This window comes from Syngnathus leptorhynchus, chromosome 4, assembly GCF_054491065.1.
Source record: "Syngnathus leptorhynchus isolate UIUO chromosome 4, UIUO_Slep, whole genome shotgun sequence".
NCBI lineage: Eukaryota > Metazoa > Chordata > Actinopteri > Syngnathiformes > Syngnathidae > Syngnathus > Syngnathus leptorhynchus.
The window spans coordinates 8,350,261-8,370,697 of NC_141198.1; the positions used below are offsets into that span (position 1 = coordinate 8,350,261).

At 41.0% G+C, this 20,437-nt stretch overlaps 3 protein-coding genes across 5 annotated transcripts; 2 read left to right on the forward strand and 1 right to left on the reverse strand.

The window, feature by feature from the left end:
• Positions 1-1,200: 1,200 nt before the first annotated feature.
• Positions 1,201-2,237, forward strand: LOC147057883 (immediate early response gene 5-like protein). Its single transcript, XM_085910328.1, has one exon. The coding sequence runs from the start codon at positions 1,201-1,203 to the stop codon at positions 2,182-2,184; it is 984 nt and encodes a 327-aa protein (XP_085766454.1). The 3' UTR covers positions 2,185-2,237.
• A 627-nt stretch (positions 2,238-2,864) lies between these two features.
• Positions 2,865-12,127, forward strand: LOC147057884 (carnitine O-acetyltransferase-like). 2 transcript variants are annotated; one of them, XM_085910239.1, is made up of 14 exons: positions 2,865-2,965; positions 5,287-5,556; positions 6,494-6,612; positions 7,084-7,137; positions 7,857-8,022; positions 8,114-8,288; positions 8,384-8,562; positions 8,642-8,742; positions 8,831-8,950; positions 9,048-9,170; positions 9,266-9,401; positions 9,558-9,620; positions 9,694-9,831; positions 10,417-12,127. In XM_085910239.1, exons 1-14 carry the CDS (start codon positions 2,939-2,941, stop codon positions 10,630-10,632), a joined length of 1,887 nt encoding a protein of 628 aa, XP_085766365.1. In that variant the 5' UTR covers positions 2,865-2,938; the 3' UTR covers positions 10,633-12,127. The 2 variants fall into 2 exon arrangements, with proteins under 2 accessions (XP_085766365.1, XP_085766366.1); XM_085910240.1 differs by lacking the exon at positions 2,865-2,965 and adding an exon at positions 3,361-3,463.
• Positions 10,843-19,958, reverse strand: adamts13 (ADAM metallopeptidase with thrombospondin type 1 motif, 13). Of its 2 annotated transcripts, none has more exons than XM_085910238.1 (29): positions 19,801-19,958; positions 19,484-19,547; positions 19,271-19,404; positions 19,022-19,105; positions 18,818-18,942; positions 18,596-18,742; positions 17,995-18,129; positions 17,498-17,648; positions 17,314-17,418; positions 17,082-17,202; positions 16,938-17,001; positions 16,629-16,755; positions 16,418-16,531; positions 16,206-16,326; positions 15,990-16,070; positions 15,730-15,911; positions 15,496-15,652; positions 14,854-14,986; positions 14,601-14,780; positions 14,288-14,486; positions 14,110-14,212; positions 13,908-14,037; positions 13,338-13,514; positions 13,042-13,246; positions 12,427-12,754; positions 12,211-12,354; positions 11,935-12,114; positions 11,320-11,495; positions 10,843-11,229 (listed from the first exon to the last, which is right to left on the reverse strand). In XM_085910238.1, exons 1-29 carry the CDS (start codon positions 19,900-19,902, stop codon positions 11,056-11,058), a joined length of 4,143 nt encoding a protein of 1,380 aa, XP_085766364.1. In that variant the 5' UTR covers positions 19,903-19,958; the 3' UTR covers positions 10,843-11,055. The 2 variants fall into 2 exon arrangements, with proteins under 2 accessions (XP_085766364.1, XP_085766363.1); XM_085910237.1 differs by having other exon boundaries at positions 16,418-16,566; positions 17,082-17,233.
• Positions 19,959-20,437: the final 479 nt, after the last annotated feature.

Consider the following 20,437-nt stretch of genomic DNA (forward strand, 5'->3'; position numbering starts at 1 on the left):
AGCAAGAATGTTGCACTAATGAGTTGCTAATACATTGATGGTTGACTAATACATTAAGGCAAACACTGTTGTAATATCCCCAAGAGAAAACCTTGAATGTTTTTTTTCATCCTGGTAATGCGACACATGCATTTGCTAGAAATAAACACGCGCACGATCGAGGTCCAATGGACATGCATAACGAGTGGCCCAAGCAGTTACGGGTTCAGTACCCTGCTCAAGGGCACCTCTGTTGTTTTTCTTGGGAAGTAGAGAGGTATCTCTCCAGCCAGAAGCATACATTCTGGGTTATATGCGTAGTAATGGGAGTGATTTGAACCAGACTCTGTCTATTCTGCATTCGGTAAATCTGCACTGCATTCTGCCGTATTCTGCTCCAGTACTCCAACTATTGTACTTGTATTGTTCAATATAGTCGATGCTATTTACTAAGTATATAATTTCATTGACACACCTGCTATTTAAGTAGTCAAACCTATTAGTCCACAACGAGATCCAAGATCAGATTTGGCTTTTTCAAGGATAATCATATTAATTTAGCTTTATGACTGGACTTGTGGTTTACAGTGCTTTATGTACAACTGCACTGTGCACTATGGGGAGGTGATTTTTAAAATATGATTTTATTTTTCTCCTCCATGACATGAGTGGAGCAAATTATTGGGGGAAACTTACAGTACATCAATTACAGACAATAAGACGTTTATTGGTCAATAATCCCGGGAAATTGTCAAATCAATTGTGACTATTACCTTATAAAAGCGTATTTCTGTTTGATGAAAGTGTACCTAATGAAGTCTCTTTTATGTATGCATGTGTTGTTTCTATGATATCCACATCTTTTCTGATTGTTCTCTACTTGTGAGATGTTGTTTTCCTCATACGTTTTCAGTCTGCCCCAAAATATTCTGTTGTACTGATTGTTCCGTGTTACTGCATGATCTATGCATCCTGTTGTATTCTGTGACCACTAAAGTCAGGTGACTGTTGCCGCACCAAGATTTAAAAAAAAGGCCGGAACACATTGAGTGAAATGCAGCATGGCCTTGCTTATATGAGCATTCTGAATGAGGCATGGAGTGATATTTGCGTATAACAGAAGCACCACCTCCCTCCCATTGGACAGCTCCTGTGCGAGGGCGTGGCAAGGAAATATGAGAGTTGCAAACCCATGCCCTTACTGAGTAGACATGGAGCGCCATGTACATGGTCTACTCGAACCAAACAGGAGTCTCAACTAGAAACCTTGCCATTTCTTCTGTTCAAAAGGCAAAGGATTTGAAAGACCGGAGGAGAAGAGTGGTCCTGTCGAGGATGGAGTGTGCTTTTGACGCACAGAATCTGATCTCCATTTCTTTGAGGAAAATCCAGAACTCCAGGACGCAGCGAGGAGGCATCAAGCTCCACAAGAACTTGCTGGTAACGTACGTGCTGAGAAACGCGAGGCAGATTTATATGAGCAAGAACTTGTCGCCGACGCCAAGGACGCAGCAGTACGAGGATGTCGCCACAGCCCGAGAGACGCAAGAATACCTCGAATTGACCGGGAGCTTTACGGAGTTGGCCAATGACTTCTACTGCAACTTTGGCGGGGTGGACTCTGACACTTGGCACTGCGGAGCGCCCCAGCACCAGCCCAGCTGCCACTCGGCAGAGGTGGCGCACCAAGATGCATCGGCGTGCGCAATGGTTCCTCCAGGTGACTCTGACCTCATGGTGGCGGAAAGCTTTTGGACTTGTGCGGACAAACCCGCCTGGGAGTCACACGCCCCGAGCACGCAAGTCAACCACAAGACTGTCCTGGACTTGGACACGCATGTTGTGACGACTGTCACCAACGGATACTTCCATTCGGACTGTTGCGCGCAGCCAAAACCGTCTCAGGGCACGCAGTGCTACGCCAAAAAGAGACGGATGGACACAAGTTATCATATTGTTGAGCCAGAGTTCTATTTGTCTGACTTTGGGCCGCTGCCGTGTAAACGGCCAAGGACTGATGAAGATACACATTCAGACTCCACGAACATCTCCAACCTGATCTCGGTGTTGGGTTCAGGTGGACTATCTGAGTTTGTGAGTTGGCAGCACACGGACCTCGAGCAAATATTTGCCTCGCAAACTATTACTTTAAAACACACATTGTTAACAGGCAGTGGTTGGACGCGAGCAATCGAAGCATTTTGATTTGTATCATTGTTAGTTTTGTACCGTTTATTTCATTGCTTTCTAATAAAATATGTCACCACTGAAAAGCTTCTCTCTGCTGTTATTCAACGATGTCACATCCCTTTCACATGCAAACAAATCAATGTACAAAAAGGCAAACAGCCAGGTGTATAAATGCTATTTTTGTTCCCAGGAAACATTGACGATATGCATTTATTAAATGCATATGATCTTTATTTGCTGGTGCGTTCTTGTAGTTGCAAAGTCTTTGGATTGTTTACTGGCTGGGTGGTTTAATGCGGGATCTTTGCAGCGACGCTGGAAGAGCTCCACCATGTGGCCAGTATGAAGATGTGCATGCTCACGAAACACAGGCCGTATTATTTTGTAAATATTCAGTATGTATCCGTGGGTATGCTGTCTTTTTAAAGCACAGTTATGTTTACATTACTGAAATTGCATAAAAAGTTCAGCATTATCCATGACTAGTGTGTCAAACAAACAGTATTATAAAGCTTCGACGCGGCCAATTAAGAATTTATACGATAATGTCGTTATTGGGGGCTGAGCTTATTTGGTTAACATGATTTGGTAAAGATTGCGTCTGCATCAAAGTTGAAAAGCAGATATTTAAAGGGCTCGCAGTTGCCTTTGCGCGCTGGGTCCAAGGGGGGCGGGCGGCTCAGAATAGACGCTGATCTCGTCCTTGAGAGAGACATGACCGCTCGAAGGTTTGACATCTTTAAAGACATCGGTGCGTCGATCTGACAGGATGTTGGCCGTTTTTGTCAGAACCGCGGTGAGTGTATAGTGAGTTTATTTTGCAAGCGCTTGCGTAATCCAAAGGTACGGACAGTAACGTGTATGTACTTAGACTGCACCGGGACGGTTTGACAGGGGGTGGGGCGCAACCTGCTCGGGACTGGAAGACTATTTCGACACTATACCTTCCATTTTTGCCGTCTCTCTTCCATAGATTTTCAATTGCCAAGATGCAATGAAAATAAAAATAAATGCGTCAGTGTTGTCATTCACAAGACTAGCCTGCTTTTTAGCAGGCTGGCGTGCGTCATTACGTCAGCTTACTTATGCTTGTGCAGTCTTCTCAGTGACCTAATATCGCACTACCTGACGTTTAAAAGTTTTGTATTTATATATAAACGCGTGTTTTATTGAAACACACTGTCGTTTATTTGGAGCTTTATGCACTGGTGACGCAACCAGCATGGTTATGTTTTTTTTTTTAAATTATATTTTGAAAATATTAACCGGAAGTTTCTAAAGAAACACACTTGTGGTAAACAACATTCATACTTGTGTTTATTATTATTATTATTATTATTATTATTATTATCATTATTATTATTATTATTATTATTATTATTATTATTATTATTATTATTATTATTAGTCAACCCCTAAATAGATATGAAATGGGCCATTGATCAATATGAAATGGGGCATTGGTCTCAGTGAGGTTCATGACCGGTGAGGTACCATCTGGAGTAGGATATGTACCCAAAATAAAAGATGAGCCTGTATTTCATTTTTGACCTTCAATGAAACATGTTTAAAATAAAGTCAAATAATTCTTTTCAATATTTGTTTTCAAATATTTTAATGATTTCTCAATCAATTCCACTTTTTTCAGCGTTTTAGCAAGTAAACCAAAATAATATTTAACAAAGGTCTCTCTCTCAGACTGTTGAACGTCAGCATGTGAAGTACATGTGTGATAAAATGTTTGCGTGTGTGCTAACTGGATGCAATGCTTCAAAATCAGTAGAAGGCACAGATCATTGAACTACAATATAGAACATCATTTAAAGTAATCATTGCCAGTTATTGCCTTTCTTTTGTTATTTCTTTTTTGTACTCATTCAGAAATGTCTCACTTACCTACCCTGACCGCAATCCCTGGTTGGTCTGCACATATTTAAAATGGACGCACCAAACACTTTCTGCATTTGGGGTACAATGACGTGCTAACTTTCAGTCACTAGTCGAACGCATAGTGAGAACATTGATAGAGTTTTACAGCTTCATAACATACTCCCTGTCTCCTGGAGAGACATCAAGTTACCATAAATGAGGTATTACCTTTCTAATTGCTCCAGTTATCCAAGTGTTGCCAAAGCGATCAAAGCACCCTATCTGATTTAATAAACCATTTGCCGTTACACAGTACACGCAGATCTGTGTACATATAATTGCACGGCTTTCTCTTTCACGCTCAACTCAGCTTTCTTTATCGAGCACATCACCATTACAACAAGAAACAGTGACTAAAATGTAATGGAAAGGCTTTATTGTCACCTACTGTGCTGCAGATGTAGCAAACTTGAGGAAATGAAAACACAAAAGACAACTCCTAATAATGAAAATGACAAACATATACTACTAACTGCAAGATGAGGCTATACTATGTCCTTCTGCCTCAAAAGTTGCTCAATTCCTGTGGCCACAGCTTTGTAGCAGACTGGCCGACTCCATTGCCCCGCTAGCCGGCTACAGAGCAGGGATCCAAGAGGGATAGTAGCTCTTCTGACACAAGCAGGGAGAAACGGAGAGACGGACACATTATGTGTTTGTCTCACCATTCCAAAGGTTCAACCATGGCAACCTTCTATTTTAAGTGAACATGGTGCACTAACACATTTGCTTTGCAGCTTTGTTGTTTTGGTGTCAGTTTTCACAAAGCAAGTCATCCTACTGGAATGGATGTTATTTGTAAACCCTTTGAAATGATGTTCACAGCACTAAACAAGTTCCTCACTATTCTTTCTCTGTTTGCTATCCAGGTCTTGTGTTACATTCTGTTAATCTTTGACAACATGATGACATATCGATTAATGCCCATTTAACGTCAGATTTGTTGGGCAATTCGGTGCTAGTGTGCTTCTCCAAAACATCGTTGGGCACGTGGGTGACTCGACACAAGTGCTCGATAGTCATAATCGTCCATTTGTTTGTTAGCAGGACTGTGCAAAATCTATTCTGCACAGCTTTGTGGAGGGCCATAGCCCAAGAAAGTACCAGTTGAATGTAGATGATCCAAGTTAGGATTGTTCACATTTGTCAGAAATCTTTCTGATTTTAATCTAAAAATGCCCTCAACAGCTGCGGCCTGGCATGGTGAAGCCATGCCAAATGCTGAGGCCGGTTACACACATCCAGGAGAGGTCTCTGGTTCACCAGGAGGGTTTACCTAAGTTGCCTGTGCCACCTTTGAAGCAGACGTGTGACAACTACCTGGCTGCACTGGAACCTATCGTCAGTGAAGAGGAGCTCGAACACACACGGCAGCTAGTGGAGGAGTTCCTCAAAGGTGGTGTGGGAGACCGCCTGCAGAAACGTCTTGAGCGACGGGCGCGAAAGACAGATAACTGGGTAAATGTTTACCTTTATCATTTGCTGAGGTGGTAAAAGCACTCACAATATGTACAACTGTGATTCTTAACCTTGTCGGAGGTACTGAACCCCACCAGTTTCATATGCGCATTCACCGAATCCCTCTTTAGTAAAAAAATATATAGATTTTCTTAAATTCAAGACATAGATGTTTTTTACTGGTGCACAAAATGAACCGTGCATGAACGTCACCTTGAGCAAAGATCAAAACGACTTCTGCTGTTGCCTTTGCAAGACCAGTTCAGATATGCGTCATCACCAATTTACACGATAAATCAGGTGTGTTCCGACCTCCGCAGTGGAGGCTCTGCCGAACCCCTGAGACCAACTCACCGAACCCCATGGGTTCGATCGAACCCAAGCTAAGAACCATTGAACTACAGTATACAGTCATATGTTGTATATGACTAAGGTCATTTAGTCTAAACACAGCATTCTGATTAATATTGTATTTGTGGAATATTAGGCAGCAAAATCAGCTGTTTTTATCCATCTCATGGGGTGGCCATTTTGCCGCTTGCTGTCGTCTAAAAATGACATCACAGTTAGCAGGTCTCATTTCACAACCAATCATGGCTCATGTTTTGAAAACTGGTGAGCCGTGAGACCTGGCAACTGTGGCAAAAAAATGGACAACAGGTATATTTTGTCTGTTTAGTTCATATTCCACTAACGAAACATTAATCACAACACTGTGTTTTGACTAGTTGGGCTCCACAGAACATATTATTACAACGACAGTTGAAGTTGACTTCCCTTTAAGTAGAAGTACAGATTGTGAATAGTACAATTTTAATTACCTGTCAAAGTGTATTTGTACTTTGTTACTTCACTCCACTAATCATTTGGTGTATATCAGCAATGACAACTTTTGTAATCTGATTCTTTGTGGCCCTCTTGGCTTTTTATTGTATAGCTATCGGAATGGTGGATGCAATCAGCCTATTTAGACTGTCGGATGCCGGTGGCTGTCTACACCAGCCCCGGTGTGGTTCTGCCACGCATGCACTTCCAAGATCGCCAAGGACAGATGAGGTGAGCCACCACACACAAACCATTTCCACCTTTGCAAACCCAAGTGTCCAATACTATCAAATGCCCTGCTTTGTCATGTCTTTCCTGCACCCTATCAGATATGAACTTTTATAGACAATAAATATTTTGAGATTAACTATGTTAGTTTAGTGTAAACAAGTTTGCATGCAACCGATGTTTCAAACCGACCTTTACCCATGCTTTCTTCGCCATGCTGGCTATTTAAAGCAAGCTGTCCCCAGGATTGCTCAGCTGTTTTCGACTGCTGTGACCCACGGGATATGCAGTGAACATGACAGCCACATTTTACAGGAGCCAATAGTGTATATGCTTCAGAAGTGTATTTTTTTCATTCAGTATAGCACTTTTGTACTATTCAGTTTGACATTTAATCAAATCGTTATTTATACTTTACTTTTATTACATTATTTATATTTTTGTATCAATAACACAGTGACATCTCCTCTGCAGGTTTGCAGCTAAATTGATTGCAGGAGTGTTGGAGTTTAAAAAAATGATTGACAGGTGAGTTTGACCAGACAAATAGAACAATGGAACCTCTAAACTGAAGTCCAATTCGAAAGTCATCCTTAATGTAAGAGTATCACACTAAGACTTGAGTTCAGTGAGCATCGCATTACCTCTGCATGTTTTGCCCTAGTAGCTACAACACACGCGAAAAAAAATCACCATCTTAGTATGGCATGTTTAGACAAGAGTCAGCAGAGATTCACATTCCATGCAGTAATGATCTAGAGTACCTATATGAATCTTCACATCTTAACAAAGTTGGAACACATTGTTTTGCTTTTATCTTTTAACATAAAACATAAATAACACCATACATAATTTTATAGAATGTTAAAAACATGATTCATTCGAGTCAGATTATTTTTTATTATTATGCCTTTGACAACCAGTGGTTTACTGTTTCTACTTAGGCTAAGATTAAAAATGGTTGACTTGTTTTTATACTCTTATATTAGTGAAAGTTAAGTGGCTGTACAGCTACAATGTAAATTCTGTATTTGCTTCTTCTTGAAGTATTCTGAATCACATTCTCATTCTGAAATGTCAATGTCAACAGTTTAGGCTCAGATCAAATGAAACATTTTCCAATATTTTTAAAATCCAAACAAATCTAAGGTCAACCATCATAAATTGTGTTTAGCCTCCAAGATTACACTATATCAAACCATATCAATGTGGATCATCATGCAAAATAATTTTCTGATGAATCACAGTGACACCCTGCCAGTAGAGTACCTGAGCAAGAAGCCTCTTTGTATGGACCAGTATTACCAGATCCTGTCCTCTTGCCGTATTCCCGGATCAAAGAGAGACACTGTTGTGAATCACGCGATAAGCAAAACACCCCCCACTCACATCACTGTCGTGCATAACTTCCAGGTACTACTCTAGATGGCACTGTTGTTCTTCTCATACATCCGTTGCACAGCCCATAACAGAGTGAAATGATTCTGCCCGTTTTCCCTTGCAGTTTTTTGTCTTGGATGTATACAACAGTGACAGAACCCCGCTGACAGTGGATCAAATTTACATGCAACTGGAAAAAATTTGGAATACCTCTTTACAGACCAACAAGGAGCCTGTTGGTATCCTGACATCACAGCACCGTAACACATGGGGAAAAGCATATAATAATCTGATTAAGGGTATGGTGACACAAAATAGTCTTCAGTCCACTTCTAAATTGTTCTCAGATTTGAGCATAAAGTGACTTTTATGTTATTTTTTCTTCACTCTGCAGATAAGACAAATAAAGAGTCAGTCCGTGCCATCCAAAAAAGTATTTTCACTGTATGCCTGGATGCTCCGATGCCTCGTGTGTCAGACGAGCTGTACAAGAGCCGCGTAGCTGCACAGATGCTGCATGGGGGTGGGGCTCGCTGGAACAGTGGCAACCGCTGGTTTGACAAGACGTTACAGGTAAGTGAATGCCTACCTCCTTAGAAGATACAAATATGCAGATGACTGAGAATTACAATTCTGTATGAACCATCCACAGTTTATCGTTGGTGAAGACGGTACCTGTGGACTGGTGTACGAACATGCAGCTTCAGAAGGCCCGCCCATTGTGTTTCTCATTGATTATGTTGTTAAATATATGTAAGGTTACTTCTGTTTTGCCTGGATAAACATTTTTATCATTTTCAAATGGACTGTAGATGATTGATCATCTTTTTTTTTTTCACAGGCAAAAGACAGAAATAGTCCGTTCCCCCATGGTTCCTCTAACAATGCCTCAGAAACTGCGTTTTAATATTACACCTGAAGTCAAGAGAGACATTGAAAAAGCCAAACAAAATATGAACATGTGAGCCTGTGTGTGTGATTGAAAGTATATTAACCACCGCTACTTGTTACAGTTAAAGATTTCATGCAACGTCTTGTTGTTTTTTTTGCATTGCCAGAATGGTACACGACCTGGATGTGAATGTGCTTATGTTCTCTAATTTTGGAAAAAATGTGCCAGGGCAACACAATCTGAGTCCAGATGCATTCATTCAAATGGCTTTCCAGCTTGCCTATTTCAGGTAAAAAAAAAAAAATCCCCATTGACTTTAAATACTAGATGATGCACATTGATGGAGTGTATGCATGGCCAATTTGTCGAATTGTTGCATTTCAGGTTGTATAACACATGTTGCGCCACATATGAGAGTGCATCATTACGAATGTTTAAATGTGGAAGGACAGATGTGATACGTGTAACGACAAAGGAGTCTTTGGAATTTGTCCAAGCAATGCAGGACCCAACTAAACAGGTGTGGTTCTTTGTTGAAATATACTCAGGCCCCTGAATCACAATTCAGGTTGACAATCTATTCTGTGTCCTGATATTAAAATGAGCCGGATGCATGAGAATATTCAGACTTGTTGACTTAATTTTTTCCATGTTTCCTGTCAACTCTTGGCTACAGAACGCAGAGAGATTAGCACTATTGCAGAAGGCTGCTCAGAGGCATAAGGAGAACACATACAATGTGAGAACTCAAGATTGGAATCTCAGACTTCATATCAGTTTGAATCTTAAGCAACAATGTATTTTCTTTTAAGGCCATTCATGGACAAGCCATTGACAGACATCTTCTAGGACTGAGGTTGCAGAGCATTGAAGATCTCACATCAATGCCTGAGATATTTATGGACACATCTTTTGCTGTGGCTCACCATTACAATCTCCTAACCAGCCAGGTATGGTTATCTAGACACAGTGAAGAAAGTCTTGTTGAATTTATTGGGAATGTGGTCTTAATTAAGTGTGAATAAAATAACGCACCGTGTTAAAGGCCCGACAGTCACCTGTTATGAAAGTGTGTTTTCCGAAAAGAAAAACAAAATCATGGGCCAGAAAACAGTAATGCACTGTTGATATGTACTGTATTTTTAAATCTGTTATTCTGCTTACAGCTCCTAGTGACATATTTTTCTATGCGGCATTGCTGTATTAATGAGCCATTTAATTTAACGTAATCATCCCTGCATTGCTATAATGAGAACAAATCGACAAGGCAGCCCCATTATTGAAAAGATAAAAAAAATATATTTGTTTTCATTACATCTTGACCTCTATAGTACTGTTTTAAACACAGCAAAATTTAACTTGATCCAAATAAAAATGTGTCCTTCGGTGGGATACAACCAGCAATTGAATGCTGTTTTGTTGATATCGTTTTAATAGTCCTTAAATAACATATATTAAATTTTTTGGGGGGGGATCGAATCTCATTTGTTTACTTGTGCATGAGCCGTCGTCCTCACCATGTCTGCTGGTTCCAGGTTGGTTCCAAAACCGACTGCGTGATGTGCTTTGGTCCAATGGTGCCAGATGGCTATGGAGTGTGTTACAATCCCATGGATGAGCACATCAACATTGCGATCACAGCCTTCAACAGCTGTGAAGAGACAAATGCAGCCAAGTATGCACAGACTGTAAATGATGCTCTGTTGGACATGAGAGCTCTGCTGGAGGACACAGCTACAGCCAAGCAGTGAACCCACAAACAAGCCTGGAGTGTTTTTAGAGAGAGAGGGGGGGGGGGGGGGGGATACCGGGCTCCGTGCAAGCTGCAAATCAACCGGCACTCAATGATAAGGAGCCGCAATGCACCCAAAAGTATGGCAGGGCAACTTATTGTTTGTAAAGTTTCTGAGACGGGTGAGGCAGGACTCTTGAGGCATGACTATTCAAACACAACGCAAGTCTCACGGATAGAAATGATATATTTTGATACATGGTGTTGAATGTCTATATATATAAACATTATGAACTGAAATTGCACATGTAATTTTTAAATCAAAAATCTAATTGAACGATAACATTCTGAATGCTTGCTCATATTTACTTGTCTCACAACGACAATTACGGTAAATGGGCTATATCCGAAATATCATGTAAAAACAAAAAAATCCTATTTATTAAGAAGCCGAAAAAGATCCTCGTCGTACAAAGGAATATTCCGCTCTGAAGCTTCCCGGGGTGTGCTGGTACTCTCCATGGAATTCCACCTCGGCCATATTTCCAGAGGAGTGCCATCGAAACAGCTGTGAGCCTTTAAATACATTGGTCTTCAGCATATCCAAGTCCCGGATCTGAGCAACATGCAAGACAGGTTGTAGGGAATAGCACACATGGCCAAATATTACCGGTATTAAATGCAATATACTAGCTGAAATGCCCACCATAATGTAAGAAGACTGTGAATTTGTGGCATTGAATTCCAATCCTATGTGCACTGCTTGGATTCTTATCTTCACTGAGGGAGGGCCATTGATAAGCACCCGACAGGTATGGTTAGTATCAGAAGTTATTGGATTCTCAAATACCCCGTTGGAGGAAAACAGCTGCTTGTCACAATCTTTGGAAAAAAAAACAACATATCTTTCGTGAGAAATACATAGATACGAGGATCACCTGGTTAGTTTTGTAAACTGTGATGTTAAAGCAGGTACTGGCAATTTTGTGTGTTTTTTTTTAAAGGAAGTTAAACTGCACCATGATTACCCTCGTGTCTTTACAAAAAAAATATATTTTTCGAGAAATAGGTATTAACTGAACAATGTTTGATATAAAAGAATGGTAATTTGTATTAATATTCATGCAATGAATCACATACAGAAAATAATTGGGCATAAAATGAATTGCTGATTGTTAAAAATGAATCTGTATAAAATTAGCCAAAATGAGAGATTTCTATGCCGCAAGATATTTAAAAAAAACGAAATAATCCCATTTTGTGATCATGCCAGATTGAGTGTATATGTGTGCGTGATGTGACGAGCGACTACACATCCTACTTTGACGGTGGCTCTTTTTCATGTTTCTCTGTGAGCTGTAGGTGAACACAATGCCATTTCCCGAAGTGAGAAGATTCTGCCGCACAAGAAGGACGTTGGTTCTGGTGGTCAGTGAGCTACCAGCCACCAGCTCGCACTTCCTCACAAGTGTCAGTCGGTCAAAAAATAAAGCATATTCACCTGTGGGGACACATCCAATCAATTATTTTAGCTTTTTTTTTTCTCTAAATGCGGCATATGTAGTTAAACTACGTGTACATGCTGGATAATGCTCACTCTTTTTGCAATTTAAGGAGCTTGACTCGACTTTGATGTGAATGACCTCATCCAGCGGTCGGCCAATGGCCACTATGCAGGGACCAATAATATTGCTCAGGTCAACTCTACCTGTATCTTGTAGGAGCAGCTCTCCACAGGCATCTGGCAATGAGCAAACACATTAATAGTAAACTCTTTAGTTCTTCATGAAAAAGCATGATTTAAACTAATTACTGGGTTTAGTTGAAGGACCAGTGGTTGTGGTGGACTGCAACATGGTGACTGTCCAGGGTCGACTTAGAGGAAGATTGCTCATACGGTACTGTTTTGTTATTCTATATGGAGTATGAGATAGGTGAGAATCCTCCTCTAATGCAGGATGCATAGCTGAAGTGACTATTGAGGTAGGTGGCACATCCGTGCAGATATCCTTGCTGCAGCCCTGGATGGTAATGGGCTTGGGCATGTGCATGCATAAAAGTGGGCTGAGGGGTTCCGGCTGAGAGGGGCCCATGCATGATACTGTCCTGGACTGAATGCCATAGCCACAGGACACTGAACACTTCAAAAAGAAATAGCAATACAATTATAGTATATTCCATATTCACAGCAGAGCACAATCTGTAAATAACCACTAATATCTTGTATTTTTGTTGTTATCATTTATTCTACATGTTGACCGGACTAGTTTTGCTCTAAGTCAGCTATAGGCTCCAGTTCACCTTTAACCTTACTGGGGCCAAGTGGTAAAAAGATGGATGGATAATTCCGGCATTGATAGATGTTATTGTTGATTTGAAGCAATACAAGTGTTATTTTTATGTTTAGATTCAAGTTGAATGGATGTACCTGGCTCCATGGCTTTGCTTCCCACCTAAACGTGCACACCTGCACCAGGCAGGGCACCGTGGTAGCAGGTTTGACTGATGCGTGACATCTGTCATCCCGCACCACACTTTCTTTGCCTTGAACAAACTGGACACAGGAGACATTCCTGTGAGCTACACCCAGGTTACAAGACACAGAACAGGGTGACATACTCTGAACCCTCCACCTGAACACAAAATAATGTGATAGTGAGTTGATTTTTGTAATGACAGAGGTGGTGGTGGTGGTGAGGAATATTGTGTGTTTTTTTAGTTCACCTTGCCGGACAGTTGTGGGTGTTACATGACACCACTGTTGTGGGTTTTGGAAAATCACTGCACTCAGAATTGTCCAGCACCTTCTCTTCCCCGTGGATTTCCTGAGCACAGTACAGCACTGTGTTGGCAACCCCTCCACCACATGTTGTACTGCAAATGCCGATCTTAGATCGCCACCTGGTGGAAAAAATATTCAGTCACATTTTTTCCTACATGATACAGTATAATATATATTTGCATCATCAGTCAGTACTCTGGCAATATCATTCAAATTTTTTTTTTTTTATTATATTTAGTATTGTTGGGTTATAGCTTTCTATGAAGTAAAACTGCATGACATCATATGTGTATGTAACATTACACAGCGCCAAAGGAGGCCTGAAGTAGAATCGGATTTTGAGTACATACATATTCATTAATTGTGTATTTTGTGCTTGGCCAGCGAGGCTCAAGCCTCATGCCTTCATCTCTCCATATGAGATAACAAAATCACAAGACACACCAGCCTGTATGATGTTTTTACACAAGACTACAAATGTTCTGCACGACAAACATTTATGTCTTACGTACATAGGAGGGCAAGGGAGTGTATGACAGTTCTCGGATTTAGGAGGAGGTTTGCTTGAAGGGTCACAGTGGAAATCAGGTACCATCCACCTGGTGTGATGGTCCGCACAGGAGAACCACACTTGCATTGTTCCTACAATGGGAACGTACTTTGAATGAGTGATGTGCACACGTGACTTGGAAGTTATTGCACATCTGTGCTTACCATTGCCACATGTCTTGGAGCACTGAGTGACAACTGGACTCCACACAAACACAGGAGCTTGTCTGGAGCGGGGCATCAAGCCAGACTTTAAATCAGGTTGATCCTGTTCAGGAAAAACAATCCAAAGAGACCCTTCAGACATTGACACAAGAAAACATGGTCATGTTTTTTTTATTACCTCCTTCGTTACGTCCCAACCAATTGGACAGACATCCACTACACAGGGCATAGAATCAGGAGGTCTTATTTGATTTGAGCAGAATCTTTCATCAACTTCAACCTCTTCATTGTCCTCTTGCCGTACACAGGATATGTTTCTTTTTACTTCTCCTGGCCCGCACACTGCTGAGCAGTCCCCTGCCTCTGACACATGCCACCTGAGAACACAAATAGCATGTTAGCATTTTTTTTTTTGCTTTGATTCAAATATACAATATCTGTCACGGCAAAATGAATGAACAATGAGTTAATGGTTAGGGTGCACTTACTACCTGGCAGGACAAGGTTGAAGATTACATTTTTCAACAGCATTCGGAGCTGAATCAGCCGGGCACTCTGAATCCGGAACTCTTTCAGCATCAGTGCCGTGTTTCTGAACACATGTTACAGAACGTATCCTCTCTCCACTACCGCAGGAAGTGCTGCAGGATCCAAACTTTCCCGTGATCCAGCTGTAAATTGCCGTATGAATATCTCAGTGCCACAGGACAAAACACATCTGTGTCGGAATTTTGGCATACTGACCTTGGCGGGCAGGCTGGAAGCTGACAGGATGTATGCAGTGGTAAAGGTGAAGGAGACTCATAACAATAGTGTTCCTCTAGATGTGTATTAGTAGCTTCTTTATCGACACATACATATTGATGCTTCTGCACACCTGTAAGAAAGGTCTGCATGAGCCTATGCTGCATAATCTGGAGTGTAGATTGTCTCCGTAGAATGACATTGTAAAGTTTCTATCCCACGGCGTATAATTATATATAATAAAAACCGTATAATTATATATAATTATATATAATAATGCAATGATAGTTGAAAACATATATAGGTGCCTTAATCAATTGTACAGCTACACTTATGTTTGGCACTTATTGTAATCAATTTATTATTTCTTTGTATTAAGTATATGCCAGATGCACCAATCATTTTTCTGAGAAAAAATATCTAAACTTCCTTAAAAAGCATGTAAATAAAATGTGCTCTGTTCCTTATTGCTATACAACAGTATTATGAACTTTAAAAAAATGCTTAAATTGATGGAAGTTTTGGTTTTATGTTTAGTATTTTAGCAACAGGCTTCAAAGGGAAAGTCAATATAAAAATCTCAAAATTTAGTTTTACACAGCCTTCCTTACTCATCTGAATAAATAAAAAATGGTGGCATACCTAATCCACAGGAAACAGAACAGGGTGTTGTAGTAATGATCCATAATCCTTCAAGTTTTTTTTCTGTCATGTTGCTGCGATCATTTGGAACGTAAAACTGATAACTAATGTTGGGGTTTGTTTTCTCTCCATATTCTTTTCCATATTTGCGATAAACCTGCAATCAGAATACATTTGAAATGACAGGTGTTAATTTACCTTTGTTTATAATCAAAATGTTTATTACATCCCGACCTGAATGTTTATCTGCTGTTGTACTGGTCCAGGCAGCAGTAGCTCTTCCATATCAGGCAAGAGGTCAGGAGTCAGATGGAGGCGGTACTCAAGCCAGTTATCATCCAGTGGGGAGGGATATGTCATATTTAAAGCCATTCTACCCATCCCAGAGACAATATATTGATCTCCATATAAGACAGCTATCGATGCAGAGGGCAAAAACAGAAATTTGCAATCCTGCTACTGTGTGATTCTAAAGCGGAGCAAATATCACTCACCCATATGAGTGAATAGAGGTGCCCTGTTTATGATATGAATCTGTGTAGCATTTAATGGCACAGACAAGAAAGTGGTGTACTCTGAAGGTGAAATACAGGAAGTAATGAATAGAAGACAATATATTAGTTCAGATGAAAAGAAAATATGGTAAAACTTGAATAAATGACATGGAAATTGAGTTTTTCAGAGGTTCATGGATATCGCATTATTCTTACCTTTTGCCTGACCTCCAGTGTAAGAGTCTGAGGTCAGTGTGCATGAAGATCCATCGCCACCACACAAACCACACACGTCTCTCACTTTCCCAGAGTGTAACACACCGTCACAGCCGAAGATCTGATCAGCAGTAAATATTTACATTGAAATACAAAATTTAATGTCGCAATTCTTTTTACATGTATTCTTTTTGTCTCAAAATAATCTCTACCAGACATTTCCCTTGCAGACAAGCGGCTATTGAACCAGGAGGTGGTTGGCCATCAGCCTCGCACCGTGTCCCATCAGCAAACTGAGATCCACGGCTCACAATGAAGGCTTCTCCCTTGGATTGGCACATGTATCTGCATTGCTCATCACCTGATTACGGTGAGAAAATTTCAAAACTAATTTCACAGGAGGAGTGTCTTTCGATTTCCCACCTTGTGAGAAGCCCACTGCAGGGATCCAGGTGTAGAAGGAGGCCTGGTCCGGATGAAGGAAAAGCGGAACAAGGTCTGTTTTGGAACATTGCTCAGCCATGAAATCCAACTGGCTGTTTTTACATGGCTGCAATGGCAAAGTTTCAAAGTTATTTCGAATAGATTGCGGTGACATGAATGATGATGTAATTTAATGATGAGGTATTTACTCAGACCCAAAAACTAGGAAGAAATCTTACAAATTTTCCACTGCGTAAACAACACTGAGCTACTGTATAGAGGCCCTATGTAAACAAACTGAGAACTTACCTGCTGGTTACAAAGTTCAGCCTCAATACCCATCCCCATGCAATCATTTCCACCAAAAGCAGGTCTGGGAGAAAAAAAAAAAAAACTATTATTCATTAATCGGCTACAAAATGCTGTCTTGTATTGACTATGATTTGTGTTAACCTTGGGTTGTTGCACAGGCGTGTGCGGTGAGTGACTCCACCGCCACACGTTCGTGAGCAGGGGGAGAACCCAGACCAGCCTGACCAAGAGCCGTGCACCACTGCAGAGGTGCTGAGCTGATCTGGGGACACACAGCGCCCCTTCAAACACCACTGAGAACAAGAGAAGGGTAGCTTGTGGAAATCATGCCAGTACGTCGCTCAAAAATCAACCAAAGGTCTTATTACATTACTTGATTAGGTCCACATTGGGTCCCATCTAGCAATGGTACTAGAAGACGTTTACAAGAGCTGTCATCATTTGGGTTAGTGTGACAAGATAGAACCCTGCACATTGGCTGATGGTAAAAGAAGCAATCATATTTGTAAAAAGTCAACTGGTTATTGAACTAGAACAGTATGGATATTCCATATTACCATGTCTGGATTGGTAAACGAGCAGCTTTTTGCATGACTTCCGAAAGCTATTCGACACTGGTCATCAACGCCATAATAGAGGCCAGGCTTCCAGTCCTGTAGGGAGCTTTCGAGAGCTGGTAGGTCTTTTACACAATCAGCATTCCCTTTGCTGGGAACACAATTGCATGTGATACCCTTTGGAACATGATACTAAAAGATTCCCAGAGGATGTTAGGTAAAAGAAAAAAATAAATCATCTGAGTATAAATCACCACATAAAGCACTGTTAAATGTTTCATGAGGAAATGTCAACAGTTAGATTATGTGGAGTAAAAGGATTATTTTTGGCAAATGTCACACTGAAGATTTAGATATCCAAGATTCCTGAGAATATAATCACTAGATAAAGTGGAAATAATCAATGTGTTTGTATGGGTACCTGCGTACATGCATGCGTGTATTTGTGTGTGTATTTGTTTGTGTGTGTGTGTGTTTTGGAAGTGTAGCTGCCTCACCTGAAAAAGGTGAGCAGCTGATGTCTACTACAGGGTGACCAGGTAAGATCCACACTGTTGTAGCCGCCGTCAGAGGCCATCATGAAGCCACTCCTACTGCATGTATTCCCCACGCCATCATGATTGATGCCAAAACTGAGCAAAAAATGTAACTCCTTACTTCACAACTTTTTTACGGGCTATTTTTGTTGGGTCTCTTCATTCTATAAGAATACTTGACTGCATTGGCGAGGGTCGGATTTTTTTTCTTGGGAAGGTCATTGCAATGGACGGGTCAAAGATATTTTAGGGTGTCCTCAAACCTAATATTCTTTTTATGTAAACCCAGAATTTTTTTTTAGAAAACACTGATCGATTCAGGGGATTAGTGGAACTGTGGGAAAAATCCTGGAAAAATTCGGAAAATACCCAAAAGCCATTGCTGGTCTGGCACCTGGGAAGTCCAAGCATATTTCAGGGGGCAACAGTGCAACCCTAGCTCTGCCGCTGCCAAACTACTTGAACTATTTTTTGAGCATTTATACTTGAAACCTCCCATTATAGTTCCTACCATAGGACAACCTGATGTTGTCTTGAAACAATACAATTGCGAGATAGGTACCTGTGTGCAATCTCATGAGCAATGGTGATCCCAAGGTCAAATCCAGTATCCTCTGTGATCACACAGCTCCAGTCCCTGGAACAAGCACCTCCCAGTTGCGTAACTCCTCTGACCTGCTTGTTTCCATCAGGCAACACCAAGTCATACCTGTTTATAGTAAAAGTCATGTGAAAATAAAACATTGTTTCTCCATCACAGCCATTACACCTTATAACCACAAACCTCGTAATGTACAAGAGGAGATCACCATGCAGTGGGTCTGTGTCGTTCGACGGGTTTAACCGTGAGCCCCAGTCGCACACGCTTCGGAGAGAAGAGGTGATGTTTGTTGACATTTGGATCTCTGACTGAAATGGGACAAAAGAACAGAATACTGTAAAGCAGGAGAAGTTGTGATCTGTCCGAATTCTACAAGTGGTTGCTGACCTCTGGTTCTGACAGGATGATCATGCGAACTAGGTGTACCCTCATGTTGGCGCCCAAAGTCATGTCTCTCAACAGTTCTGAGGCCTGCATGTAACAGTAGAAATGATTGAATAGAAGGTGTGCCAAATAATTTTCTTCATAAAAATATTCCCAAAAAGAAATGACATGTTTTGAAATGCACACAAAGAAACTTCAATTAACAGCTGCTAAAGCGTACAAAGATTTTAGAGATTCGTTGCTCATACTTACAATGTTGAGGTTGGTGAGTATGTAGCGTTCCGTATCCTGCTTGTGGACCTGCTGGACATCAGGTCCAACAACTACCAGTAGTTCCAAATGTGTGACATCAGGCATCAAGGTTGACCGACGAGGTCGACCTCTCACTGTATATAATATAAATGACATCAGTTTTTTTTATGCTCCAAACTCTGTCAATTTTTTCATCTCAAATAGCTCTCATACCTGAGACACCAGGAGAAAGAGTATGTGAAACCACGTCTCTTTGTCTGTTCGAATAATCCAACTGCTGCCGAACAAAAGAAACAAAAACAAATGTTCATTTCGGATGTTTTGGAAGCTACCGATTGAAATTGTGAAAGACACGTATTTTTATTTACATATTTTAGGGTTCCAGAAAAATAAAGTCCAACTCTGCAGGCAGTGGGTGTTTGACAGATGATAAACAGTTTAAAGTTGAAAAGTCCAATGTACTTAGCAGAGGCCCAGAGCGGTAAAATCACAAGCCACAGTGCTCGCGTCGAAGTGAGCGTTTCTCTTACCTCGGCCGATGGATATCTCATTAGCGAGCCGAAGCCAGATAGGAGTAGCAGCAGACAGAGCAGAGTCAAGAACACCATTCTGGCTCCCCTTCCTGAGCACATACTTGGTCTGCTTTAGTACTATAGGACAATAAGTGATAGTCCCACACTGCAGGTTGGGATCCTGCAAGGGAGAATGACGAACGTGTTTATGCAAACAGCAGGGACAAAGTTGATGGATGAGACATTTCATTTGCTGTTTTTGCCTTGTGTGGGACCGCAGAGAGGCCCCTCATTGGTTGCCTCGTGTGTTTATTCTGCGACTGTAGTTTATATTTCAGCACTTCTGGCTACTGAGCATTGCGTTCCCCTTTTATTTGATTTATACTGTCATTGGGAGAATGAGTGATTAGTGTCTTAATGAGAGAACACACAGCACTTTGAAATGCCTTCTTTTCCTACAGCTGGCAGCACTTCCAACAAAAATTTGGAGACGCATGTTGCTGCTGTTATCTATTATTACCAATAGAGGTCAGACAAGATCCTAAAATAGTCTGAAAGGAAAAAAAGGGAGGATTAAAATCTATCCAGCATACCTTCGTATCTACACAACCATGACCACGTTGGGCAGTTTTAAAGGCTTTTGTGACAGTGCAAT

Bases quoted from the DNA above. Each gene is read 5' to 3' on its own strand.
- LOC147057883 (XM_085910328.1), top strand. From the start codon at position 1,201: ATGTACATGGTCTACTCGAACCAAACAGGAGTCTCAACTAGAAACCTT.
- LOC147057884 (XM_085910239.1), top strand. From the start codon at position 2,939: ATGTTGGCCGTTTTTGTCAGAACCGCG. The intron at 5,557-6,493 runs GTAAATGTTTAC...TTTATTGTATAG, and splicing joins CGCGAAAGACAGATAACTGG to CTATCGGAATGGTGGATGCA. The intron at 9,832-10,416 runs GTATGGTTATCT...TGCTGGTTCCAG, and splicing joins ACAATCTCCTAACCAGCCAG to GTTGGTTCCAAAACCGACTG.
- adamts13 (XM_085910237.1), bottom strand. From the start codon at position 19,902: ATGTGCTCAGGAAGGGGAGCCAGAATGGTGTTCTTGACTCTGCTCTGT. The intron at 18,743-18,817 runs GTTTGTGGTTAT...TACTATAAACAG, and splicing joins CTCCTCTTGTACATTACGAG to GTATGACTTGGTGTTGCCTG. The intron at 13,515-13,907 runs GTACGTAAGACA...TTTTTCCACCAG, and splicing joins ACACTCCCTTGCCCTCCTAT to GTGGCGATCTAAGATCGGCA.